The sequence below is a fragment of the Bufo gargarizans genome, chromosome 7 (genome assembly GCF_014858855.1).
Source record: "Bufo gargarizans isolate SCDJY-AF-19 chromosome 7, ASM1485885v1, whole genome shotgun sequence".
Lineage (NCBI taxonomy): Eukaryota > Metazoa > Chordata > Amphibia > Anura > Bufonidae > Bufo > Bufo gargarizans.
In genome coordinates this window covers 124879530-124900562 of record NC_058086.1, presented here as the reverse complement: position 1 = coordinate 124900562, position 21033 = coordinate 124879530, and the positions used below count along the sequence as shown (strand labels likewise).

General features: G+C 44.9%; 1 protein-coding gene across 1 annotated transcript in view; it reads left to right on the top strand.

Moving 5' to 3' along the window:
* The window catches only part of KCNT2 (potassium sodium-activated channel subfamily T member 2), a 1405312-nt gene that overhangs the window by 376855 nt on the left and 1007424 nt on the right, over positions 1-21033 (top strand). The window contains exon 4 of the mRNA XM_044301880.1: positions 17077-17125. Coding sequence (XP_044157815.1) covers positions 17077-17125 — 49 coding nt within the window. The remainder of the gene's footprint in view (positions 1-17076; positions 17126-21033) is intronic.

Here is a 21033-nt window from a genome sequence, read left to right as displayed (position 1 = left end):
AGTTACACAGGGGAGTAACTCTGTCTGCCAGTATCATCAAGAAATCGTTTATGGTCTTTCTCTGTTCAAATAATGGGTCCGGCATATGAAGGGTGGCATTCTAACGTGTGGAAACTTTGCATATCAGCCTATGTTAGGGGATGCCGCTCTGATGCTGCAGCTCAAGGAGGGTGTGCTTTGTGGCATCACCTTGCCAAGTTGCTGGTGTTGCTTGGCATTAACCACATTTACCCAGTGGGCGAGAAAGGACATATATTGTCCTTGACTGTAGTTATAGCTCCACATGTCGCCGCTGCTGTGCACAGACAGGCTCAAGGACTGGTCCACCTTCTGTTCTACATATGTGTGCCGGGCTAGTACTGCCTTTTTAGCAAATGAATGACGGCTTGGGACACTCCACCTCGGCTCAGCACAATCAGTTCTCTGAAAGGTACAGAGTCAACCACTTGGAAAGAGGGACTGCAGCACCAGCAACTTAACCAGGAGCATGTTCAGCTTCTGCGCCGTTGGATGAGTGCACACATACTGTTGTCTCTTGGCAATCACTTTGGTGATGAATTGCTGATGAAATGACTGACGAGGAGTAGGAGGACAAGGAGCATCAGGACCAGTAGATGATGGGAAGGACAGACAGCTCCCTTTGGCAGAGGTGGTGGAGCCTTGACTGCATAAAACTGGGTGCGTGCCACTGGGTGATTCAGTGGTTGCTGCGGTAGGCTAGACCACCACATCGGAGCCACAGTTCTCCCAGGCAACTTTGAGGCGACTCAGCATGTGTTGATGCAGTGGCACCCTGGCCACACTTCACCTTCTGCCCACAAATTCGGCAAATGGCAAATGTTCACTTCCTCGGGCTGCGTAACAAAAAATTGTCATACCGCCGAGTATGTCATTTCACCCCCAACATTCCGTTCTGACTGCCTGCTACCACTGCCCCGATGAACCCCTGCACCGAATCTTTCCAGGCCTGTAGGCTCCTGTGAAGCATGTGGTCTACCCTGGACAAGTTTGGCTCCCGACCTCCCACTGCTGCCACCCTGCTGACTAACGGCCACGCTACCACCATGCTGGCTCAGCCGCTGCCTTATGCAAGCTGCCACCCTCTTCTATTGATGATGATGAATCACCTTCTTCACCTGGCTCCCAAGTGCAATCGGCTACATCATCATCATCTGCTAATGTCTGCACGTCACTGATGTCCACCTCAATGGTCCCAGGGCCAGGAGCCTGACCGCTCAGAACACCTGCTCCCACGCGACTCTCATCATTACTTCTTGCCTGCCTACTGGAGGAAGCGGCGGATGTCTCCTCCAGATCTTGGCTGGGCAATAGGTGCTGACTGTCTTATAGTAGCTCTTCCTATCTGAAAAGTTGAGCCGAGCCTACAGCATATAATACTTCTCACGCTGATGGAACAGAAAATGACAGAGGTAGGTTGAGGACATTTGGGAGCACAGATCCTGCTCCCGGGCAATGCCAACTAAGCGTTGTGTCAAAGGAGCCCACCGACTCTTGGCTGGGGGTGTCTGATGTCACTTGCGACAAAGTTGAAGACCGAGTCAACCATTACAGGTCAAGACACTGGGAGCTCAGGCCTCTCGCTGTAATTCCTGCTGCCATTCCCCTTCTTCTGCTGATACTTTTTCCTGTGGCAGAAACATTTTGGCCACTGCCTGTTCCCTTTGAAGGGCCTGTCAGTTGTTTGTCTGACATACTGTATTATAAAATAATTAAATTAAAATACACCCTAAAAAAGGCTGTAGTACAATGTAACTTCACCGCAGAATGACACTTAAAACGTGTTCTTTTTCCTATTAATACTCCCCATCCCCCAAAAAATATAACAATCCAAATTCACCACAGAACGGCTAATAGGACATATGTATGTTTTTTATTAATACGGGGTGTAAATGGCTGTAGTACAATGGCTGTAACTTCACCGCAGAACGGCAATTAAGAAGTATTCTTTTTCCTTTTAATACACCCCCCAAAAAAAAATAGAACGGCTGTACGGCTAATAGAACGTACAAATATTTACTATTAATACACCACGAGTATTCGCAAATATTTAGAATATGGTGCTATATATTTATATTCACTAATAGTGTTGAATATTCTAATCGCAAATTTTTAGAAAATATTCAACATTGCCGATTTCTTTGCAATCAAGTAAACAATGACTGGAGATCACGAATTCTCGAATTTGCTCATTTATAGCGAATATTCGGCCCAAAATTAGCGAAATAACGCAAATTCGAATATTGCCTATGCCGCTCATCACTACTGGAAACACACATGTGGTACTTTATTTCAAACTGTTAGTAATTCATTCATAACATGTAACAGGAATAATAAAGGAATGGTATGTCATAAGAGTAGATGCTCCAGAATTGATATTACAAGGCGGATGTATCTAGTTGCTAAAATAGTCCTCTTGAAATGATTACAATGCAATCTTTTCCCACAAAACAATATATCAGCCTGTTCAACGTTTCCCACTCTATAATACAACGTGGGTAAATCAGATAATATTTTCATGGCAACAGGTTCCCTTTAAGGCTAATATTCATAATTTAGTTCATTCATTGAAAATACGTACTAGACCTCCAGTGGTTTTACAGAAATTGCATAAAGATAATGAATTTAGTGAACAATGATGATAAACGATTGTTAACCAATTTATCCATTTTGATGATTATGCAATGCAATCTGCCAAAAGCATGTTATATATCAAGAGGAGCAGTGCAAATAGATATATAGTTTTATGGGAAAAGATTCAGAAAAACTTGTAAAGGATTAATTTAAATCTGGCATTCTACGCTTATTAGTCATATGAGTGGTCTTATTAGTGATTTACAGATATTTCTTTACATGCACTAATAAGACCACCCCATGACTAATGAATCAGCTTCTCTTTAAAGGGGTTATTCCATGATTAATGTAAAATGAAAATCATACATAGTCTAGTACACGAAAACCTCTTTATAACAAAGCTAGAAGCAGCCTTGTACCTTGCATGGTTCCAGAGATAGGGGGCAGTCCATTCTCTCCCTATCACAGCTCAGAACTGAGCATGTTGGGTCATCTCAGGGAGCAGCACATAGAAATAAGGAAAAGAACAAACAGGAGGTGGCGCTATACAGATACATTTTATTGAATAACTCAGTAGCTACACAATTTTTTTAATTAAATTCAATTGTGGTTGGATCGGCTATCAGAAACAAACCTGACCTACCTCACCCTAACTCTGCCTAGCAGTTTGAGTTATGCCATAACTGCTGTAGTAGTAGGGCAACCTAAAGGGGGCCACCATAATATGAAAATAACCGTAAGATGATGTGGGTGGGTGGGTGAAAAAGCCAGAGTGCTGATGTCTCGAAGGGCCCAAGGACTGCAGTAAATAGCGGCGTTCACCAGCCTCCCCTCCCACAAATCTGACAAATTTGCCTAACACTTGTGGTCGGATCAGCTATCAGAAACGAACCTGACCGACATCACCTTAACTCTGCCTAGCAGTTTGAGTTATGCCATAACTGCTGTAGTAGTAGGGCAAGCTAAAGGGGCCAAAAAAGGTCAGATCGTAGGTATAGTGATCTTCATTCCTACAAAAATTACATGACCAGTTTCTGAAAAGCAAGAGATCCTTCATGATATGGATCCGAAGTATACCATACATAACAGGATGATTTCCACTTACCCAACCTCTTAATGACATGCACCGGAATGTAATGCTTTGAAGCCGCAGATGTCATTGTAATTCTGAAAGAGTGGCTCGATATTGACATCGGATTCACCCCCATATTGATTAAATTAACAGGTTAACAACGGCGACTCCACTGGAGCCCCTCTGACCAACTCTAGCCACTCATAAAGAACACTGACTGGCATCAATTGTTACCTGCGGCCAAGTATTTTACCTCTGCTAATACCCCAGGCTGAGGGTACCTGTAGTCCTAATTGGAATCGTAACCTTGTGTCTGCAGTTATGATAGGATTTGTAACATCGTTCCTGTAGTCCTGATAGGAATCGTAACCTCGCGTCTGTAGTTGTGATAGGATTTGTAACATCGTGCCTGTAATCCTGATAGGAATCGTAACCTTGTGTCTATAGCTGTGATAGGATTTGTGACATTGTGCCTTTAGTTGCAATAGGACTGATAACCTTGTGTCTGTAGTGGTGACAGACTTTGTAATATTGTGCCTGTAGTCGTGATAGGACTGATAACCTTGTGTATGTAGTCGTGAAAGGATTTGTAATATAGTTCCTGTAGTCGTGATAGGACTCATAACCTCGTGTCTGTAGTCGTGACAGACTTCGTAACATCGAGCCTGTAGTCGTGACAGGACTTATGATTATGTCTGTAGTCGTGACAGAGTTTGTAAAAAAAAGTGCCTGTAGTCGTGACAGGACTTATGAAAATGTCTGTAGTCGTGACAGACTTCGTAATAATGTGCCTGTAGTCGTGACAGGGCTTGCGTATTATTGTTCTAGAGATGTGATTGCCCTACTTGTGCCGGCCCTACCCATGTCCATCACCCCAACCATTAAGCTCTACTATGTGGGGTCTACGTGAACCCACCACCACAAAGACCTAAGTGAAGACTAGTGCACCCATATGGTGACTCAACCTTGCCGAACGTACCTACCCTCTGGCAAGCAGTAGTACAGAATTGACACCAACTTGACCCAAGACGACATCCACGGACCTAACTTGCTACATTCTGAATGTTGCTTCTTGGTGCTGAGAAAGAGAAATGAAAAATATACCGATGACAATGCTACTTCCCCTTTATAATCCGAATTTCCCAGCAAACAACAAATGTTTTATTCTTTTTTTTTTCCTTTTTGAAATTTTTATATGGACACAAATATATGGCATGATTCCATAACTGATACAGCCTGCTTATAGTATCTCCCCCCGCCCCCCCCCCCCCCCGAGTGGAGTGGGCTAACGGGAAAATAAATAAGCGATAGAGAAAATGCAGAGCGCGAGTGCTAGGTAGTTCCAACGTAATTGGTCGGTAATGTCTGTCAGATTGCTACGGTTATGGAGAGGCTGTGCTGTTTTAAGGAATAACTGGTGATGAGATGCCCAGTTCAATATCATAGGGAGTAGCTTAATTGGGAGCCAGTGTTAGTGCTATGGTGAGGATGCCAGTGCTACTGAGTGCCATGATGAGTATGCCACTGTTACTGAGTGCCGGTTACTAAGTGCCATGGTGAAGATGCCAGTGTCCTGAGTCCCCAGGTAGGGAAGGATTTTGCTCTTCTGTGCTGTGTGACAGGCCCTGTAAAGCCTGCTGGATACAGATTTGCGTATCTTGTTAAAAGCATCCAGGAGATTCTGTTACCTACACCCACAGTGAGCGCAGAACATTTCAGATGTTACAAATGACAACTATGATGAAGGCAAAGTGATTGCAGCCTATGTGGCTGAACATTTCCAATTTGGTGGGGTCTCTATGATGCATTGAGGCACCTGCTGTGTAGTATTATGAAAGAAAACATCCAGAAAACATTTAAGAAGGCAAAGGAGATGGCGACATCAATGGAAGCCTCAGAGAGAGATGTGCAGGAATGACAGTCAGGAAAATGAAGCTCCTTATCACTGTGCAGGGAGTTTTCACAGACCTGGCCAATGTAGGCAAGACCTCCCACAAGCACAAACCACAGACAGTGCTGTACCAAGGCGAGACCGTTACCGCCCGCAACAATATTTTGCCCCCAGTGCTGGCGTTATGCACGTAAGTCCCTCCGCCGCACCCCCAACCCCGATCCTACCGAGTCAGCCATTGGTTGCGCTGGAAAAAGCTCTCGCCGCGCACTTGCCCCGCCGCTGCTGTGTGATGCCGCAAGTTTCTGCCAAGACCACCCGCACGCCGACCCGGAAGTGAAAATCCAGCATGCTGAAGGGCCCGAGGACGGCCCTAAATAGCGGCGTTCACCAGCCTCCCCTCCCACAAATCTGACAAATAAACTTGCCTAACACAAAAGTATTCAGATCCAGTTGCTGGTTTGAAAACTGCTGAATATTTTTCGAGGGACAACCCCTTTAACATGCTGTCTGCAGATGGAACTGCATTTTCCTAGTAAAAGGTTCCCTTTAAACAGGACCTGTCACCATTAAAGGCAATGCAGGTACAGAACGGGAGAAGCTGAGCAGATTGATATATAGATTTATGGGCAGGGCTGAACGCGTCTTGGTCATGGGTAAGGCATGCCGCACCTGAACTATATGGCTGGGTTGTGCCTGGAGCCACGGGCATGGGTAGGCCTGGAGAGGGCATACCCTGTTGGAGTGTATGAGAAAAGGGGATGGGAGGGAGGGGTAAGTGAGTCACACCACTAGAGAACAGGGGAGGCAGGTATATATAGGGTGCCAACGCCCTGGCCACAAATACAGGCTGACCTCAGCCTTAATACTTATGGGCAGGGCTGAACACATCTTGGTCGTGGGTAAGGCATGCCGAACCTGAACTATATGGCTGGGTTGTGCCTGGAGCCACGGGTGTGGGTAGGCCTGGAGAGGGCAAAAAGTCAAGGACACTGTGTTGACTAAATCAGTTTATTCGAATTCCTTCCAACATGCATAATCTATAATGCCAATAACTGAAAAGCCTGAGAGATTTCCCTGTGTGGATCAGGGATGTACCTGCTGAAGCCAGACGATCTCCAGCGCCCCATGGACCGGATGACGTAAGCGGGGACCCTGTGCCTTGACGCTGCAGATGCTGCCCCGATGCGGAATGAATGGCCCGAAATGACTATGGGGTCGTACCCCAGACCGGCCGCCAGGGAGCGGATATGGGATATAAATTGGGTTGAAGAGAGTGGCTTGTTTTTGAACGGCAGGAGAGGACTGTCAGGAGGTGCTGTTCGTATCAGGGACAATAACTTGTTGAGGATCTGGACTGGGCACCAGTTGTTCTGGGCAGGGAAATATTTTATTTACATGGGTGGCCCCGTCTGGCTTGTCTTGGTCAGCGGGATGCTGAGTATGAAATGATTATCTGTATGTGGGTAAGTAACTGGCTCAGTGATAGAAAACAGAGGGTGGTTATTAACGGTACACACTCAGATTGGGTCACTGTCACTAGTGGGGTACCTCAGGGGTCAGTATTGGGCCCTATTCTCTTCAATATATTTATTAATGATCTTGTGGAAGGCTTGCACAGTAAAGTGTCAATTTTCGCAGATGACACTAAACTGTGTAAAGTAATTTACACTGAAGAGGACAGTATACTACTACAGAGGGATCTGGATAGACTGGAGGCTTGGGCAGATAAGTGGCAGATGGGGTTTAACACTGATAAATGTAAAGTTATGCACATGGGAAGGAAAAATGCAAGTCAACCGTACATGCTAAATGGTAAAACACTCGGTAACACTGACATGGAAAAGGATCTAGGAATTTTAATAAACAGCAAACTAAGCTGCAAAAACCAGTGTCAGGCAGCTGCTGCCAAGGCCAACAAGATAATGGGTTGCATCAGAAGGGGCATAGATTCCCGTGATAAGAACATAGTCCTACCACTTTACAAATCGCTAGTCAGACCGCACATGGAGTACTGTGTACAGTTCTGGGCTCCTGTAAACAAGGCAGACATAGCAGAGCTGGAGAAGGTCCAGAGGAGGGCATCTAAAGTAATAACTGGAATGGGGCAACTACAGTACCCTGAAAGATTATCAAAATTAGGGTTATTCACTTTAGAAAAAAGACGACTGAGGGGAGATCTAATTAATATGTATAAATATATCAGGGGTCAGTACAGAGATCTCTCCCATCAGCTATTTATCCCCAGGACTGTGACTGTGACGAGGGGACAGCCTCTGCGTCTGGAGGAAAGAAGGTTTGTACACAAACATAGAAAAGGATTCTTTACGGTAAGAGCAGTGAGACTATGGAACTCTCTGCCTGAGGAGGTGGTGATGGTGAGTACAATAAAGGAATTCAAGAGGGGCCTGGATGTATTTCTGGAGTGTAATAATATTACAGGCTATAGCTACTAGAGAAGAGTCTTCCTCTGGATCAACTTGCGGGATAACAGGCCGAACTGGATGGACAAATGTCTTTTTTCGGCCTTATGTACTATGTTACTATGTTACTATTGTGCCAAGACAGCTGTTCTTTGCGGAGACACCCATGGCCCAGCGAGCTGCCAGTGAACTCTCCTGGCCGGAGGAAGCCATAGAAACTTAGGAACATGGCCGTTTGAATTACCGTGCTGGTGAGGGGCCCAAAAGGATTGCCGTCCAGGGCGGAAGACGAGTCCCTGAACAACTCGCTAGATACTGGCTGCCTGCCGGTGGGAGCCTGTTTGGCACTTTTTTGGATTCCCCTGAAAGCCGCCTTGATGGCCTGGTTTGAAAAAATGGAAAAGTGACCTGGGTTACTGAGGATGAAGTGATGTTGGAGACCTGCTAGGTATAATTTGATGGTACTGTGTGAAAGTTTTTGTTGGGAGTGACAGAAGGCTATGAATGCCAGAAGGTAGGATATTTCACCCCGGCCGTCCTGAGGATAGCGAAGCTTAAATTGATTGAACACTTTGAACCCCGCTCTGTAGTTCCTGGACATATTTGGGGCTAGAGACTGGCCCATTAGGTTTTTCGCCATTGAAACCAAAGCTTCTAACCCATGACTAGGGTGTGGTATGCTGGGACTGAGGCTCCTGTGGTATCCGCGTCGGGCATCTCCTGAAAGAAAACCGTAAAATTAAATCTGGACAGTGCGTCTGCTGCTACATTTTTTTGGCCCTGAATGTTTTCACCTGAAAAACGGAAGTTGAGGGAAAGGGAGAGCCATACTAGCCTGCGCAGCAAAGACATGATCCTGGGTGACTTGGCTCTTTCCTTGTCCAGGATGTCGACCAACGCCTGACTATCCGTGACAAACAAGACGGAGGAGTTGGCCCACTGTTCGCCCCAGACTCGAGCCGCGGCGACTATTGGATATAACTCCAGGAGAGGAGATGACTTTAAGGCTTCTGTGTCTGAGCTCAGTTCTAGGGGCCACCCACCTGCCAACCAGTGGTTGCCAAAAATGGCTGCAAACCCGGCTGACCCTGCTGCGTCCGAAAAAACAATGGGTGAGAGCGTGGTTTGAGGGGGGATGAATAAAGCAACGCCATTCCAGTCCGCTAAAAAAGATTCCCACATTGACAGGTCTGCTCTGGCATGACTATCTAGGGGAATGGTGCTGCCTTGATCTTGAGCTTCTGGGAGAAGCTGAAGCAACCTCAACATGAATGATTTGCCTTGAGGCATGACCCTGGTCGCAAAGTTAAGCATCCCCAGAAGAGACTGGAGCTCCGTTTTGATGACGGAATTTGCGAGTCTGGCTTTGGTTATGGCTGTTCGGATCTTGGTCAGTTTTTCTGCTGGGAGCCTGGCTTCCATCCGGACAGTGTCCAGAATGATGCCTAGGAAGGTGACCTGGGTGGCTGGCCCTTCTGTCTTATTGAAGCTATCGGAACCTGTAACTGTCTGAAGGTTTCCGTTAGCATGACTAGGCCGGACGGTTGAGTATGTTGTTTTTCGACTATCAGGAAGTCGTCTAAATAGTGGATAACCATTGGCAAGTCACCGTGGTGGACCAAGATCCAGTGGAGCACTTTCGCCAGATGGTCAAAAATCCAGGGACTGCTTTTGCATCCGAAAGTGAGACGGTTTGCAAAGTAAAATTTGTTGGACCATCTGATGCCGTAGTAGCCCCAAAGCTGCGGCCGAACAGGCAGCAGCTTGAAAGCGTCGGCTATGTTTGCCTTCGTGAGCCAAGAGCCCTTGCCTGAGAGCAAAATGAGTTGTACTGCCTGGTCGATGGAGGAATAACGCATCGACTACTCGTCTGAAGGTATTAGGGAATTCAGGCTTGGGGTGGAAGAAGCATGTGGAGCGGACAAGTCGTAGATGAGGCGTTTTTTATTTGACGACTGTTTAGACACAATGCCGACTGGATTAATGCGCCAGTGCTGGAAGGGAACATCAGAGAAGGGGCCCAACAAAAAACCCTTAGTGACCTCCGCTTGGAGCAGAGATTCGACCGTTTCCGGGTCCTGACTAGCGGATAGTAGGTTACGACCCTCCCAATTGGTTTGTGGAAGGGCGATTATCCCTGCATGAAACCCTTCGTGGAAGCCAGATATCAGGAACTCTACGAAGGCTCGGTCATGGTGGTTTTCGAGGAGCCCCGACAGCAATTCGACATTGATGTCGGTTAGTCATAGCTGTTTGGACGTCTTACTAGGGCATGTGGAGCGAGGGTGGGATCTGAAACATAGTAAACAAATGTGGAGGGCCCTACATGCGGTGAAGGCACAACTTCCCAGATTAAAGTTGTTGCATAGTTGGCTCTTGTCGAGGTACACTATGGGTCTCCCTAGTTTGTCGATTGTGCTGGAGTTCCCCTGGGTTCCGGAGGGGCCGGGCCATGCCCCTTGTGGAGTAGCAGGGTTGGAGTTCGGGCACCATTCGGTGGAGTGGAATATGGATTGTCAGCTTGCGCATGTGGGAGCCCGGAGACCCGCGAAGTGCCGGCAGAAAAGTTCCATATCCATCTCCGCCCAATTAGTGACAAACTAATAAGAACTAACAATAAGAACTAACAAAGTATATACAGACTGGGGTATGCATGGATAGGACCTACCGATGCTTTTACCCTTATTGTGCATTTCTTACCTTGCGGGGCTTTGCCTGAATTGGAGACGATGGTGGTCGGTGGACACTTCTAGGAATCTGAGGGGGAACATTAAATAGACTGAATAACGTATCCATGGAGGCAAGATGCAGACCGTGAGACCCTTCGCCGTCCGGGGGGGTTCTTAATTAAAGGCGGGTTAGGATAGCGTGCGGGAGTGTGGAGGGCTCCGCCTGACATAGTGTGGTAGCCGCGGCGGCTGGACCTGGCGGCCTAGTTGTCGGCCAAGCAGTTAGTTTGTCTTGGGGAACCCGGGAGACAAAATAAATTACATGGCGGAGTCAACGGTAGCTGAACCTGGACGATCCAGGTAACAAACAACTGACATAGTTGAGGTCTGCAGCAGCTGTCCCGGCGGGGTCCAGGTGACATGCAACGTCGAACTCGGTCTGGACGATCCAGGTGGCATGCAACATTTAAAACTCGGCCTGGACGATCCAGGTGGCATGCAACATTTAAAACTCTGCCAATATTTCTACCTAGGAACCAGAGCGAACTTTACTCCAATATTGGATCTTATATTAGGATCTTACAGCGGTGATGATGTCGCTCCTGATAACCCCAAATTGATAGTCTAACTCAATTCCAAAGGTCCCATCTCATGCAGTCAATCGCCGGGGTTAAAATTCCCAGCAATAGTACCCCCACAAACTTTGAACAAATGATTATGGGAACTAGAGAGCCTAGTAAGAAAATGTCCAAGATATATTCTTCGCTCCTGGAGAGGACCAATCTGTATAAAACCCACCTTTCTTAGCAGCTGGGAGAGCGACTTAAACCTCACTTTCTCCTCAGAAGACACTTGAATTTTACTAGCGCAAACAAATAAAATCTCCAAGTGCATGCGCCTCCAAGAAAACTATCACAAGTGGATTACTAGATGGTATTACATCCTCAGCATTGTGCTGGAGCTGTTTTAAGGCAGAAGGCTCCCTTTTGCACATATAGTGGACGTGTCCTAGTGTGAAACCCTTTTGGGTAGGAGTTTGTGATGTTTTGACCAAAATACAGGGCGATGAGTTTCCACTTATGCTACAAAAGTGCCTATTGGGACTACATACCCCGCAGCATGGTTCCCACCAAGTTCTTCGCCTTCAACAACAGCTGTTAGCAGTAGCAAGGGTGCTGATTGCATCTAATTGGAAATAGACTGAAGCGCCGGCTATCTCACATTGGTTGATTCGTTGCGACTAAGGCCCTTTTTACACGGGCGAGTATTGCGAGAGGGTGCGATGCGTGAGTTGAAAGCATTGCACCCGCACTGAATCCGGACCCATTCATTTCTATGGGGCTGTTCACATGAGTGGTGATTTTCACGCATCACTTATGCGTTGCGTGGAAATCGCAGCATGTTCTATATTTTGCGTTTTTCACGTAAAACAGGCCCCATAGAAATGAATAGGGTTGCGTGAAAATCGCAAGCAAGTGCGGATGCGGTGCGATTTTCCCGCACGGTTGCTAGGAGACGATCGGGATGGAGACCCGATCATTATTATTTTCCCTTATAACATGGTTATAATGGAAAATAATAGCATTCTGAATATTTTACTATGCATTCTGTATTCAGAACGCTATTATTTTCCCTTATAACCATGTTATAAGGGAAAATAATACAATCTACAGAACACTGATCCCAAACCCGAACTTCTGTGAAGAAGTTCGGGTTTGGGTACCAAACATGCACAATTTTTTTCACACGAGTGCAAAACACAATACAATGTTTTGCACTTGCGCAGAAAAATCGTGGGTGTTCCTGTAACGCACCTGCACATTTTCCCGCAACGCCCGTGTGAAAGGGGCCTAAGTGTATCACTTTGAGCAGATTGCGCATTGGGAGATTAATAACTCCCCCTTATTTGAAAAAATATGGGGGGTCTGGAAAAAATACAGAAACCTCAACTGAATAGACACAGTTTTCCTTGCGACTAGGATTCCTACTCTCATTCAAGGTCTATCTCAGATTCAACTCCTGCTGATGTTTGTCATTGCTTGCATACGCAATTCTATGTCAACTCTCATGTATTTTCTTGTTAACTTAAAAAATTAGCACTGTTATACGTCTGTGTATATGTCAGTATATAATGTACTTATGTACTTGCGCACTACTCTGTGCCTTGCTTTCCTATGGTACTGACATTTGTATAACCTTATAATAAAATATTTTAAAAACTAAAACTTTAAATGCATTTTTTATATAGTGTGTTAAAATATAACAAAATACCCTACTACATCCACACTAATTGTTCCCAGTCCTTCTCTTTATGCCAGTGTAGGCATGATGCATTTCCATGACTCTTCCCTGGCCACCACTGTATTGGTATAAGACTCACAAATCACTGGTCAAGTAAATGTGCAGTTGCTCCGGTGTATTCTAAATGAGTTTTCTCTGGATCCTGGATGTCTTCATGAGTGACCATGATTACTGGAGTATGGAGCATCGTGCTTAGTGTTGAGTGAATCAAAGCATCTGAAGTCAAATTGATCAAAAGTTTAGGGGAAAAAATTAATTTGCAACAAATCCAAATTTCCTTGTACTTTGTGGTAACAAAACTTTTTTTTTTCATAAAATGGCTGCTGCACGTGTTACAAAGTGAAAATAAGAAGCGCTGGTACGTCAGATCATCCATAATGCTGTGCAGCCAGTCAATCCGCAGATAGCTATCCTCCTATGAGGTCATAGCCCTATACAAAAACTCATCCCATGCGGTCTCCGCCATTGTCCTTTGAGCTGAGCATAGGAAAGCTAAGGAAATACTGAATTGCCAGTGTGAAAGGGACAGTGCAGGGACAGTGCAGGGACAGTACAGGGATAGTGCAGGGACTGTAATCTGAAGCTCAATGAATCCATAGGAGATGTGCAATTTGCATCAATCCATGCACAGAGCTATCTAACTCAACGGTGTCCACATTGATAAACAGGTAAACAATTCCATTAGGCCCTGATTCCCAAATTGAGATGAATATCCTGTCTTGTTCTATATACTGTATGAGACCTGCCTACTATAGTAACTGTTTCACTGCCAGAAAGGACTAGCTATGCATATTGCTGCAATGAACAGTGATGTACAGGAAGATACACTCTCCATGCAGTTTAAATGCAGGCTGGGATATATCTGATTTAACATGCTTCATGACAAATTCATTTGGAACAAAGCAAATTTCTTGGAGAATTTCAGCGAAGTGTCAAAATCAAATATTTCAAAACTTCACTCATCTCTAATTGTGTTTATTGGCACATTGTCCCACATTTACTACCGTCAGTGCTAGAGATGAGCAAATTATTGAAAAGTTTGATTTGACCAATTCGCAGAATTTTACAAGAAAATTTGCTTTGTGTCAAATTAATTACTGGCGGCTCTTTGCGAGCAAATGGAGGCGGTAAGTTTTATTTTTTATTTTTTTACATTATTTCAGGTTAAATCGATTTGCTAACACGAAGCACGAGGAAATTCGGTTTGTAGGTGAATCAAATTGATCCTGAAATTTGGATTGAATTCCATTTTGTTGGATTTGGCTCGCTCATTTCTAGTCACTGCTCAGTGCACCTAGATTCTGGAGTGAAGTGCACCAAGATTTGGCAAAATTCGGCCTAATTTGGTGCATCTATATTTAGTGAAATTATCTACCCCTAGAGCAATATGAGACCTGGCCTACAAGAAGAAGGATGTGGTTTCATGGGAAATTGTCTCAAAGTAAGGCTACTTTCACACTAGCGTTCGATCGGATCCGTTCTGAACGGATCCGATCATAATAATGCAGACGGAGGCTCCGTTCAGAACGGATCCGTCTGCATTATTTTGGCATATAAAAGCTAAGTGTGAAAATAGCCTCGGACGGATCCGTCCAGAGTCTCAATGTAAAGTCAATGGGGGACGGATCCGCTTGAAGATTGAGCCATATTGTGGCATCTTCAAACGGATCCGTCCCCATTGACTTACATTGTAAGTCTGGACGGATCCGCACGCCTCCGCACGGCCAGGCGGACACCCGAACGCTGCAAGCAGCGTTCAGCTGTCCGCCTGTCCGTGCGGAGGCGAGCGGAGCGGAGGCTGAACGCCGCCAGACTGATGCAGTCTGAGCGGATCCGCATCCATTCAGACTGCATCAGGGCTGGACGGAAGCGTTCGGGTCCGCTCGTGAGCCCCTTCAAACGGAGCTCACGAGCGGACCGACGAACGCTAGTGTGAAAGTAGCCTAAGTCAACCAGTAGATGGTATAGAGTTTGACAAAAGTTTCTAGCCTTGCACAAAATGTACCATTAAGCCTGAGCCACTGTGATAAATGTGGTGCAGGTCTAGAGAGCCTAAGTTTACACTATCTACAGGATTAGGAAATCTGCCCCGGGAACAGTAAATCCTGAGGATAGGTCATCAATGTTTGATCAGCAGGGATCCGACAGCCCTGCCAATCAGCTGTCTACACTCTATGCAGTGTAATTACAAGTACTCGCTAATTTCACTTTAAAGGGAACCTGTCACCTCCCAAAACCATCCCAAGCCGCCAGCAGTACCTGTGTGTAGCCAGCAGCGTGTTTATGATGATGCCTTTCTTCCTGAAGGCAGATGCAGCAAAAGTACTGAAAAAGTTGTTTTATCCCCTTCCTGGCACGCTTCTCCACACATGCCTGAAGTTAAGGCAGCAGCCTCCTTGCTTCAAGTGACAGTAACCATGTCCCCTTCCCTGCCCCTTTGCTGACCCCTTTGTTATGGCTTTGGACAGGGAGCAAGAATGTTATGCACAATTCTGATGGAACTCCTGATCTTCAGAAACTGGTCATGGACTCCAAAGCAAAGGCTCTCCTGTCATGCTATGGAGATCGAATGCAGACAGAGCTGAAGCTGCTTGATTTAATTGTGAATAGATGGTAAAATCAAAGTCTGCTGGTGTGTTGTCATCAGTGTCTTCATTATGTTTACTGTAAGACCCACGATGACTGATTCGGTCCATACAGCAAAAGGAGGTCTACCCATCATTTTTCCTGAAAAAAACATGTTTGAAATAAAAAATGTCACCAATGAACGGATAATGGAATTTGGTTCATACAGAACAAAGTCTACAATCCCCCATCAATTTTCCCCAAAAAAAGCCTGTTTCACATAAAAAATGTCACTACTGCGTAATTCGGTCCATACCCAAAAAGGACTTTACCATATATAACTGCACCGCTGAATGGCAAATAGTCCCTTATATTTTTCTTTTACGCTATACAAAAGGCTTTACAACAAATAACTGCACCGCTGAACGGCAAATATATTTTTTCTTTTTCCACTAATACACGCCACAAAAGGGTTTAGAACAGATAACTGCACCGTTGAACGGCAAATATATTTTTTCTTTTTCCGCTAATATACACCACAAAAGGCTTTGCAACAGATAACTGCACCGCTGAACGGCAAATATATTTTATTTTTGCCACTAATACACAACAAAAAAGGGCTTTAATTTTAGTACTTCACCACACAAGGGCTAATAAGCCCTATTTTCCCACTAATAAAAGCCAAAAAATGCTTTAGAACATGCACAAGACAAATAAGATGCAGAAATATTTCCTTATAATAAACCCTGTTAATGCCTGTATCAATCAGCACTTGCACCGTAACAAGAACGGTTTGCTGGAATTACAGAGCTCTATAATGGCAATTTGGATCCCCAGTCAGTGCAGCAAGGTGTAATAGGATTGTTCCTACTACCTGGGTAGCCTCCACTACTGAACCCTTTTCAACATAATAGCTGTGGAATTATTCCTCCCTATCCTTTCCCTACACCTTGAATAATCTTGCCCTGCACTTGTAAATGTTTTTCTTTTAGCACAATTAAGTTTTTTCTAACTTTCTAATGTCCCTAGCGCCTGCTGACATCTCTCCCTGCACTAAGTACACTGGTAAATGGCAGAATCCAAGATGGCTGACGCTATTTATAGGGCTGTGACATCACAGGGCTAGCTGGCTGCTGATTGGCTGCATGCATGGCATTATGGGTGATCCCACCTTCCCAGAATTCTTTTCTTCATGTCCTCACACGTGCAGCAGCCATTTTAGGAAAAAATGCGGTTAGTTACCACGAAGCGCGAGAAAATTCGGCTTCTGTGCAAATCAAATTTTTCCTGAAATTTGGATCGCATTTCACTTCGACAGCTTTGATTCACTCATCTCTAGAAGAAACATTATAGAAAGTTTGCTGGAAGTCCACTTTACATTCTCCACAATAGTTTTCTATATATTAATTTATTACATTAGTTTTCATAAATCAGAACTGGTATAATTGTTTTGCACATAGTGTGGTGAACAGGTATTCATGTGTCTGGTATAATATGAGCATTTTAATTGGTGATATTTGATCTCTGAGATGTTTTGTAACTCTACTACTGTGCTGTTTGCAGGTCTTCTATAATATGGGTGGAGAGAAGTTTACCCCTGTGGGGATTACAGGTAACTTATTATTTGAAATGTCCCTATTATTTTATTCATACTGTTTGTTTTTGATGTTAAAGAAATAGATAACTGCTGGACATAAGAGACATTGACAAATTTTATTCAAAAGCATAGTAAAACATCCATCATAGAGAAGCACACAGCAATGCCTTCATCTATTAGTAACACAGAGCAGACAGTATAGACAGCACAAAAGATATGATACAATAAAACACTTATCACGTATACAAATCATTATAATTTGGGAACAAACTTATGGCTCATGCACACAACTGTATGTATTTTGCGGTCCGCCAAAAATTCTGATGCATTCCGTATTTCACAGAACAAAACAGCGGGCCTGTAATAGAACAGTCCTATTCTTTTCCGTAATGAGGACAATAATAGGACAGGTTCTTTTTTTTGCGGAACAGACATATGGACATACGGAATGCACACAGAATAGCTTCCATTTTTTTTGCGGGCAATTGAAATGAGTGGTTCCACAAACAAAAATGGAACGGACAAGGAAAGAAAATATGTTTGTGTGCATGATCCCTAAAGCAAAGAGAAATTCTGGTTTAACTACTTCTGAGCACAATAATATCCCCAAGTCATATGACAATTGTGGTAAGTTGGCGGTAATAGATCCCATATAATGGACTGTGACCTAATAAAAAATGGTAAGTTATCCACACCTTTGAATCCTGAGACATTGTATAGCCAGCAGTGTTGGGCAAGCACCAAAGTGCTTGTATGCTCTGGTGCTCAAGTAAAGCACTTTCTGATTAGTGGCAAAAGTAAAATATATTTACCGCTCAGCGGTGCAGTTATCTGTTCTAAAGCCCTTTTTTTTTGCGTGTATTAGTGGAAAAAGGAAAAAAAAATTGGGTTGATCGAGCACCAAAGTGCTCTGGTGCTAAAGTAGAACACTTTGGGATGCTCGAGTCAATTAGAGAACCCACACATTAAACCAGGGGAGGTTATCGGGACTCTAGTTCAGCTTAGGGGTCCCTGCTCTGAATCCATATACAGCTATGCCCAAATATGGAGTCAGTGCTTGGAAACACACAGTGCATTTAAATCTAATTTTGCCTCTATTTCTGAAAAGTTTCTGGTGGGATTCAAACTCACAACCTTCTATATTGCAGCCTAGAATCTTAACCACTACATTTTAGAGGCTACATTACTACATTAAAGAGCTGCATGGCCAGTTAATAAAAAAAAAAGAGAGAAGAGACTTCTGCGGTATAGGAAAACATACTAGTAGTAAGTATTCCTATACAGCAGAAGTCTCATATATATTTTAAGTAACTGGCCATGCAGCTCTATAGTTGTCACAGTGGGGAGTGGGGGAAACCCCCACCATATAATTAGAGGTGTTACTAAGCCCAAAAACAGGGATAGGGAGCAGGCCACCTCCTACAGCCGCCCTAATCCTGACCCTAATCTCCTGACCGTATGAGCGCTCATACACTCGAACCTGGATCCTACTGACCCTAACGGTCCCTAACCCTGTTTTCGGGTTTAGTAACAGCTCTAATTATACGGTGGGGGTTTCCCCCACTCCCCACCGTGACAGTATAACCAACTAGGTTGCCCTCACACAGGTAAGATTACACATCCAGAAAGGAGCAGAGCTCCTACACATATACAGGCAAACAACCAACTGACCTTCAGGCTCACAACACTGTATAAGAAGAGCCAGAGGCCACACTTAGCTCCACAGAGCACACATCTTAACCCTGAACACACCAGGAGGGGAACGGACACACAACTTAAAGCAGGGGTCCTCAAACTTTTTAAACCGGGGGCCACTTCACTGTCCCTCAGACCATTGGAGGGCCGGACTATATTTTTAAAGGGGTACTCCCATCTTGGACAATAGGGGAATATCGTTAGGTGCAGGTCCCACCGCTGGGACCCGCACCTATATAGAGAACGGAGCCCCGAAAGTGAATGGGAGTGTACTGCGCATGCACTGCCCATGCTCCCATTCATTTCTATGAGGCAGCCCCATAGAAATTAATGCTTATGCGCAGTGCGCCCTCCTTCACTTTCGGGGCTCAGTTCTCTATATCAGTGCGGGTCCCAGCGGTGGGACCCACACCTATAGGACAATGGGGGCATATCCTACCTAGCGATATGCCCCCATTGTCCAGATGGGAAAATCCCTTTAACTATGACCAAATTCCTATGCACACTGCACATATGTTATTTTGAAGTGAAAAAAACAAAAGGTAACAAATACAATATAAATTTGTAAAGTTAAAATAAATCAGCAAACTTACCAGTACTTCAATGGGAACTGTGGGCCAGCTCAGTCCCTGATGGGGTTCTGTTATATCTTCCTATATAACGGGCCAAATTGATACGTTCTAAATCTGAACACTGAAAAAGAAACGCGTATCAAATCTTAGTTTTTCTTTTAAGGAGACCCCTTTAATCAGTAATCTATTTTACACTTCAGTTGACGTTCTGGTTTGGAATGGCTATATAAGCAGGAAGATCCTTTCCATGGGACAACCATGACACTAAAATAGGATCTTCCTGCTTATATAGCCATTCCAAACCAGAACCCCACTTACAGGCCTCTGCCCCCCGATGTGGACACTTACCTCTCGCAGGCTTTTCTATGCAGACCAGCTCAGTCCCTGACGGGGTTCTCCCTATATAACGGGCCTGAAAGGAAATGCGTATATAAGTAGGATGCTATTTTATTATCATGGTTGCCCCATGGAAAGAAAACTGGCAGTTGGCTGGATTGGCATGCTCTCAATTGTTTCCCAAAGAGACTTGGATAATGAAATATCAGGCTGCAAGTCTGCATTTCAATAGGTCAGATTCTGACTAGGGATGAGCGAACTCGAACTGTATAGTTCGGGTTCGTACCGAATTTTGGGGTGTCCGTGACACGGACCCGAACCCGGACATTTTCGTAAAAGTCCGGGTTCGGGTTCGGTGTTCGTCGCTTTCTTCGCGCTTTTGTGACGCTTTCTTGGCGCTTTTTGAAAGGCTGCAAAGCAGCCAATCAACAAGCGTCATACTACTTGCCCCAAGAGGCCATCACAGCCATGCCTACTATTGGCATGGCTGTGATTGGCCAGAGCACCATGTGACCCAGCCTCTATTTAAGCTGGAGTCACATAGCGCCGCCCGTCACTCTGCTCTGATTAGCGTAGGGAGAGGTTGCGGCTGCGACAGTAGGGCGAGATTAGGCAGATTAACTCCTCCAAAGGACTTGATTAACTGATCGATCTGCAGCTGTGGATCATTGAGCTGCTGATCCTCAATTGCTCACTGTTTTTAGGCTGCACAGACCGTTTGTCAGTCTCATTTTTCTGGGGTGATCGGCGGCCATTTTGTGTCTTGTGGTGCGCCAGCACAAGCTGCGACCAAGTGCATTTAACCCTCAATGGTGTGGTTGTTTTTTGGCTAAAGCCTACATCAGGGTGAAGCTGTCACACCAAGTGCATTTAACCAGCAATAGTCTGTTCATTTTTTGGCCATATACAAAATCAGGGGCAAGCTGCGCCTGTCACCAAGTGCATTTAACCCTCAATGGTGTGGTTGTTTTTTGGCTAAAGCCTACATCAGGGTGAAGCTGTCACACCAAGTGCATTTAACCAGCAATAGTCTGTTCATTTTTTGGCCATATACAAAATCAGGGGCAAGCTGCGCCTGTCACCAAGTGCATTTAACCCTCAATGGTGTGGTTGTTTTTTGGCTAAAGCCTACATCAGGGTGAAGCTGTCACACCAAGTGCATTTAACCAGCAATAGTCTGTTCATTTTTTGGCCATATACAAAATCAGGGGCAAGCTGCGCCTGTCACCAAGTGCATTTAACCCTCAATGGTGTGGTTGTTTTTTGGCTAAAGCCTACATCAGGGTGAAGCTGTCACACCAAGTGCATTTAACCAGCAAT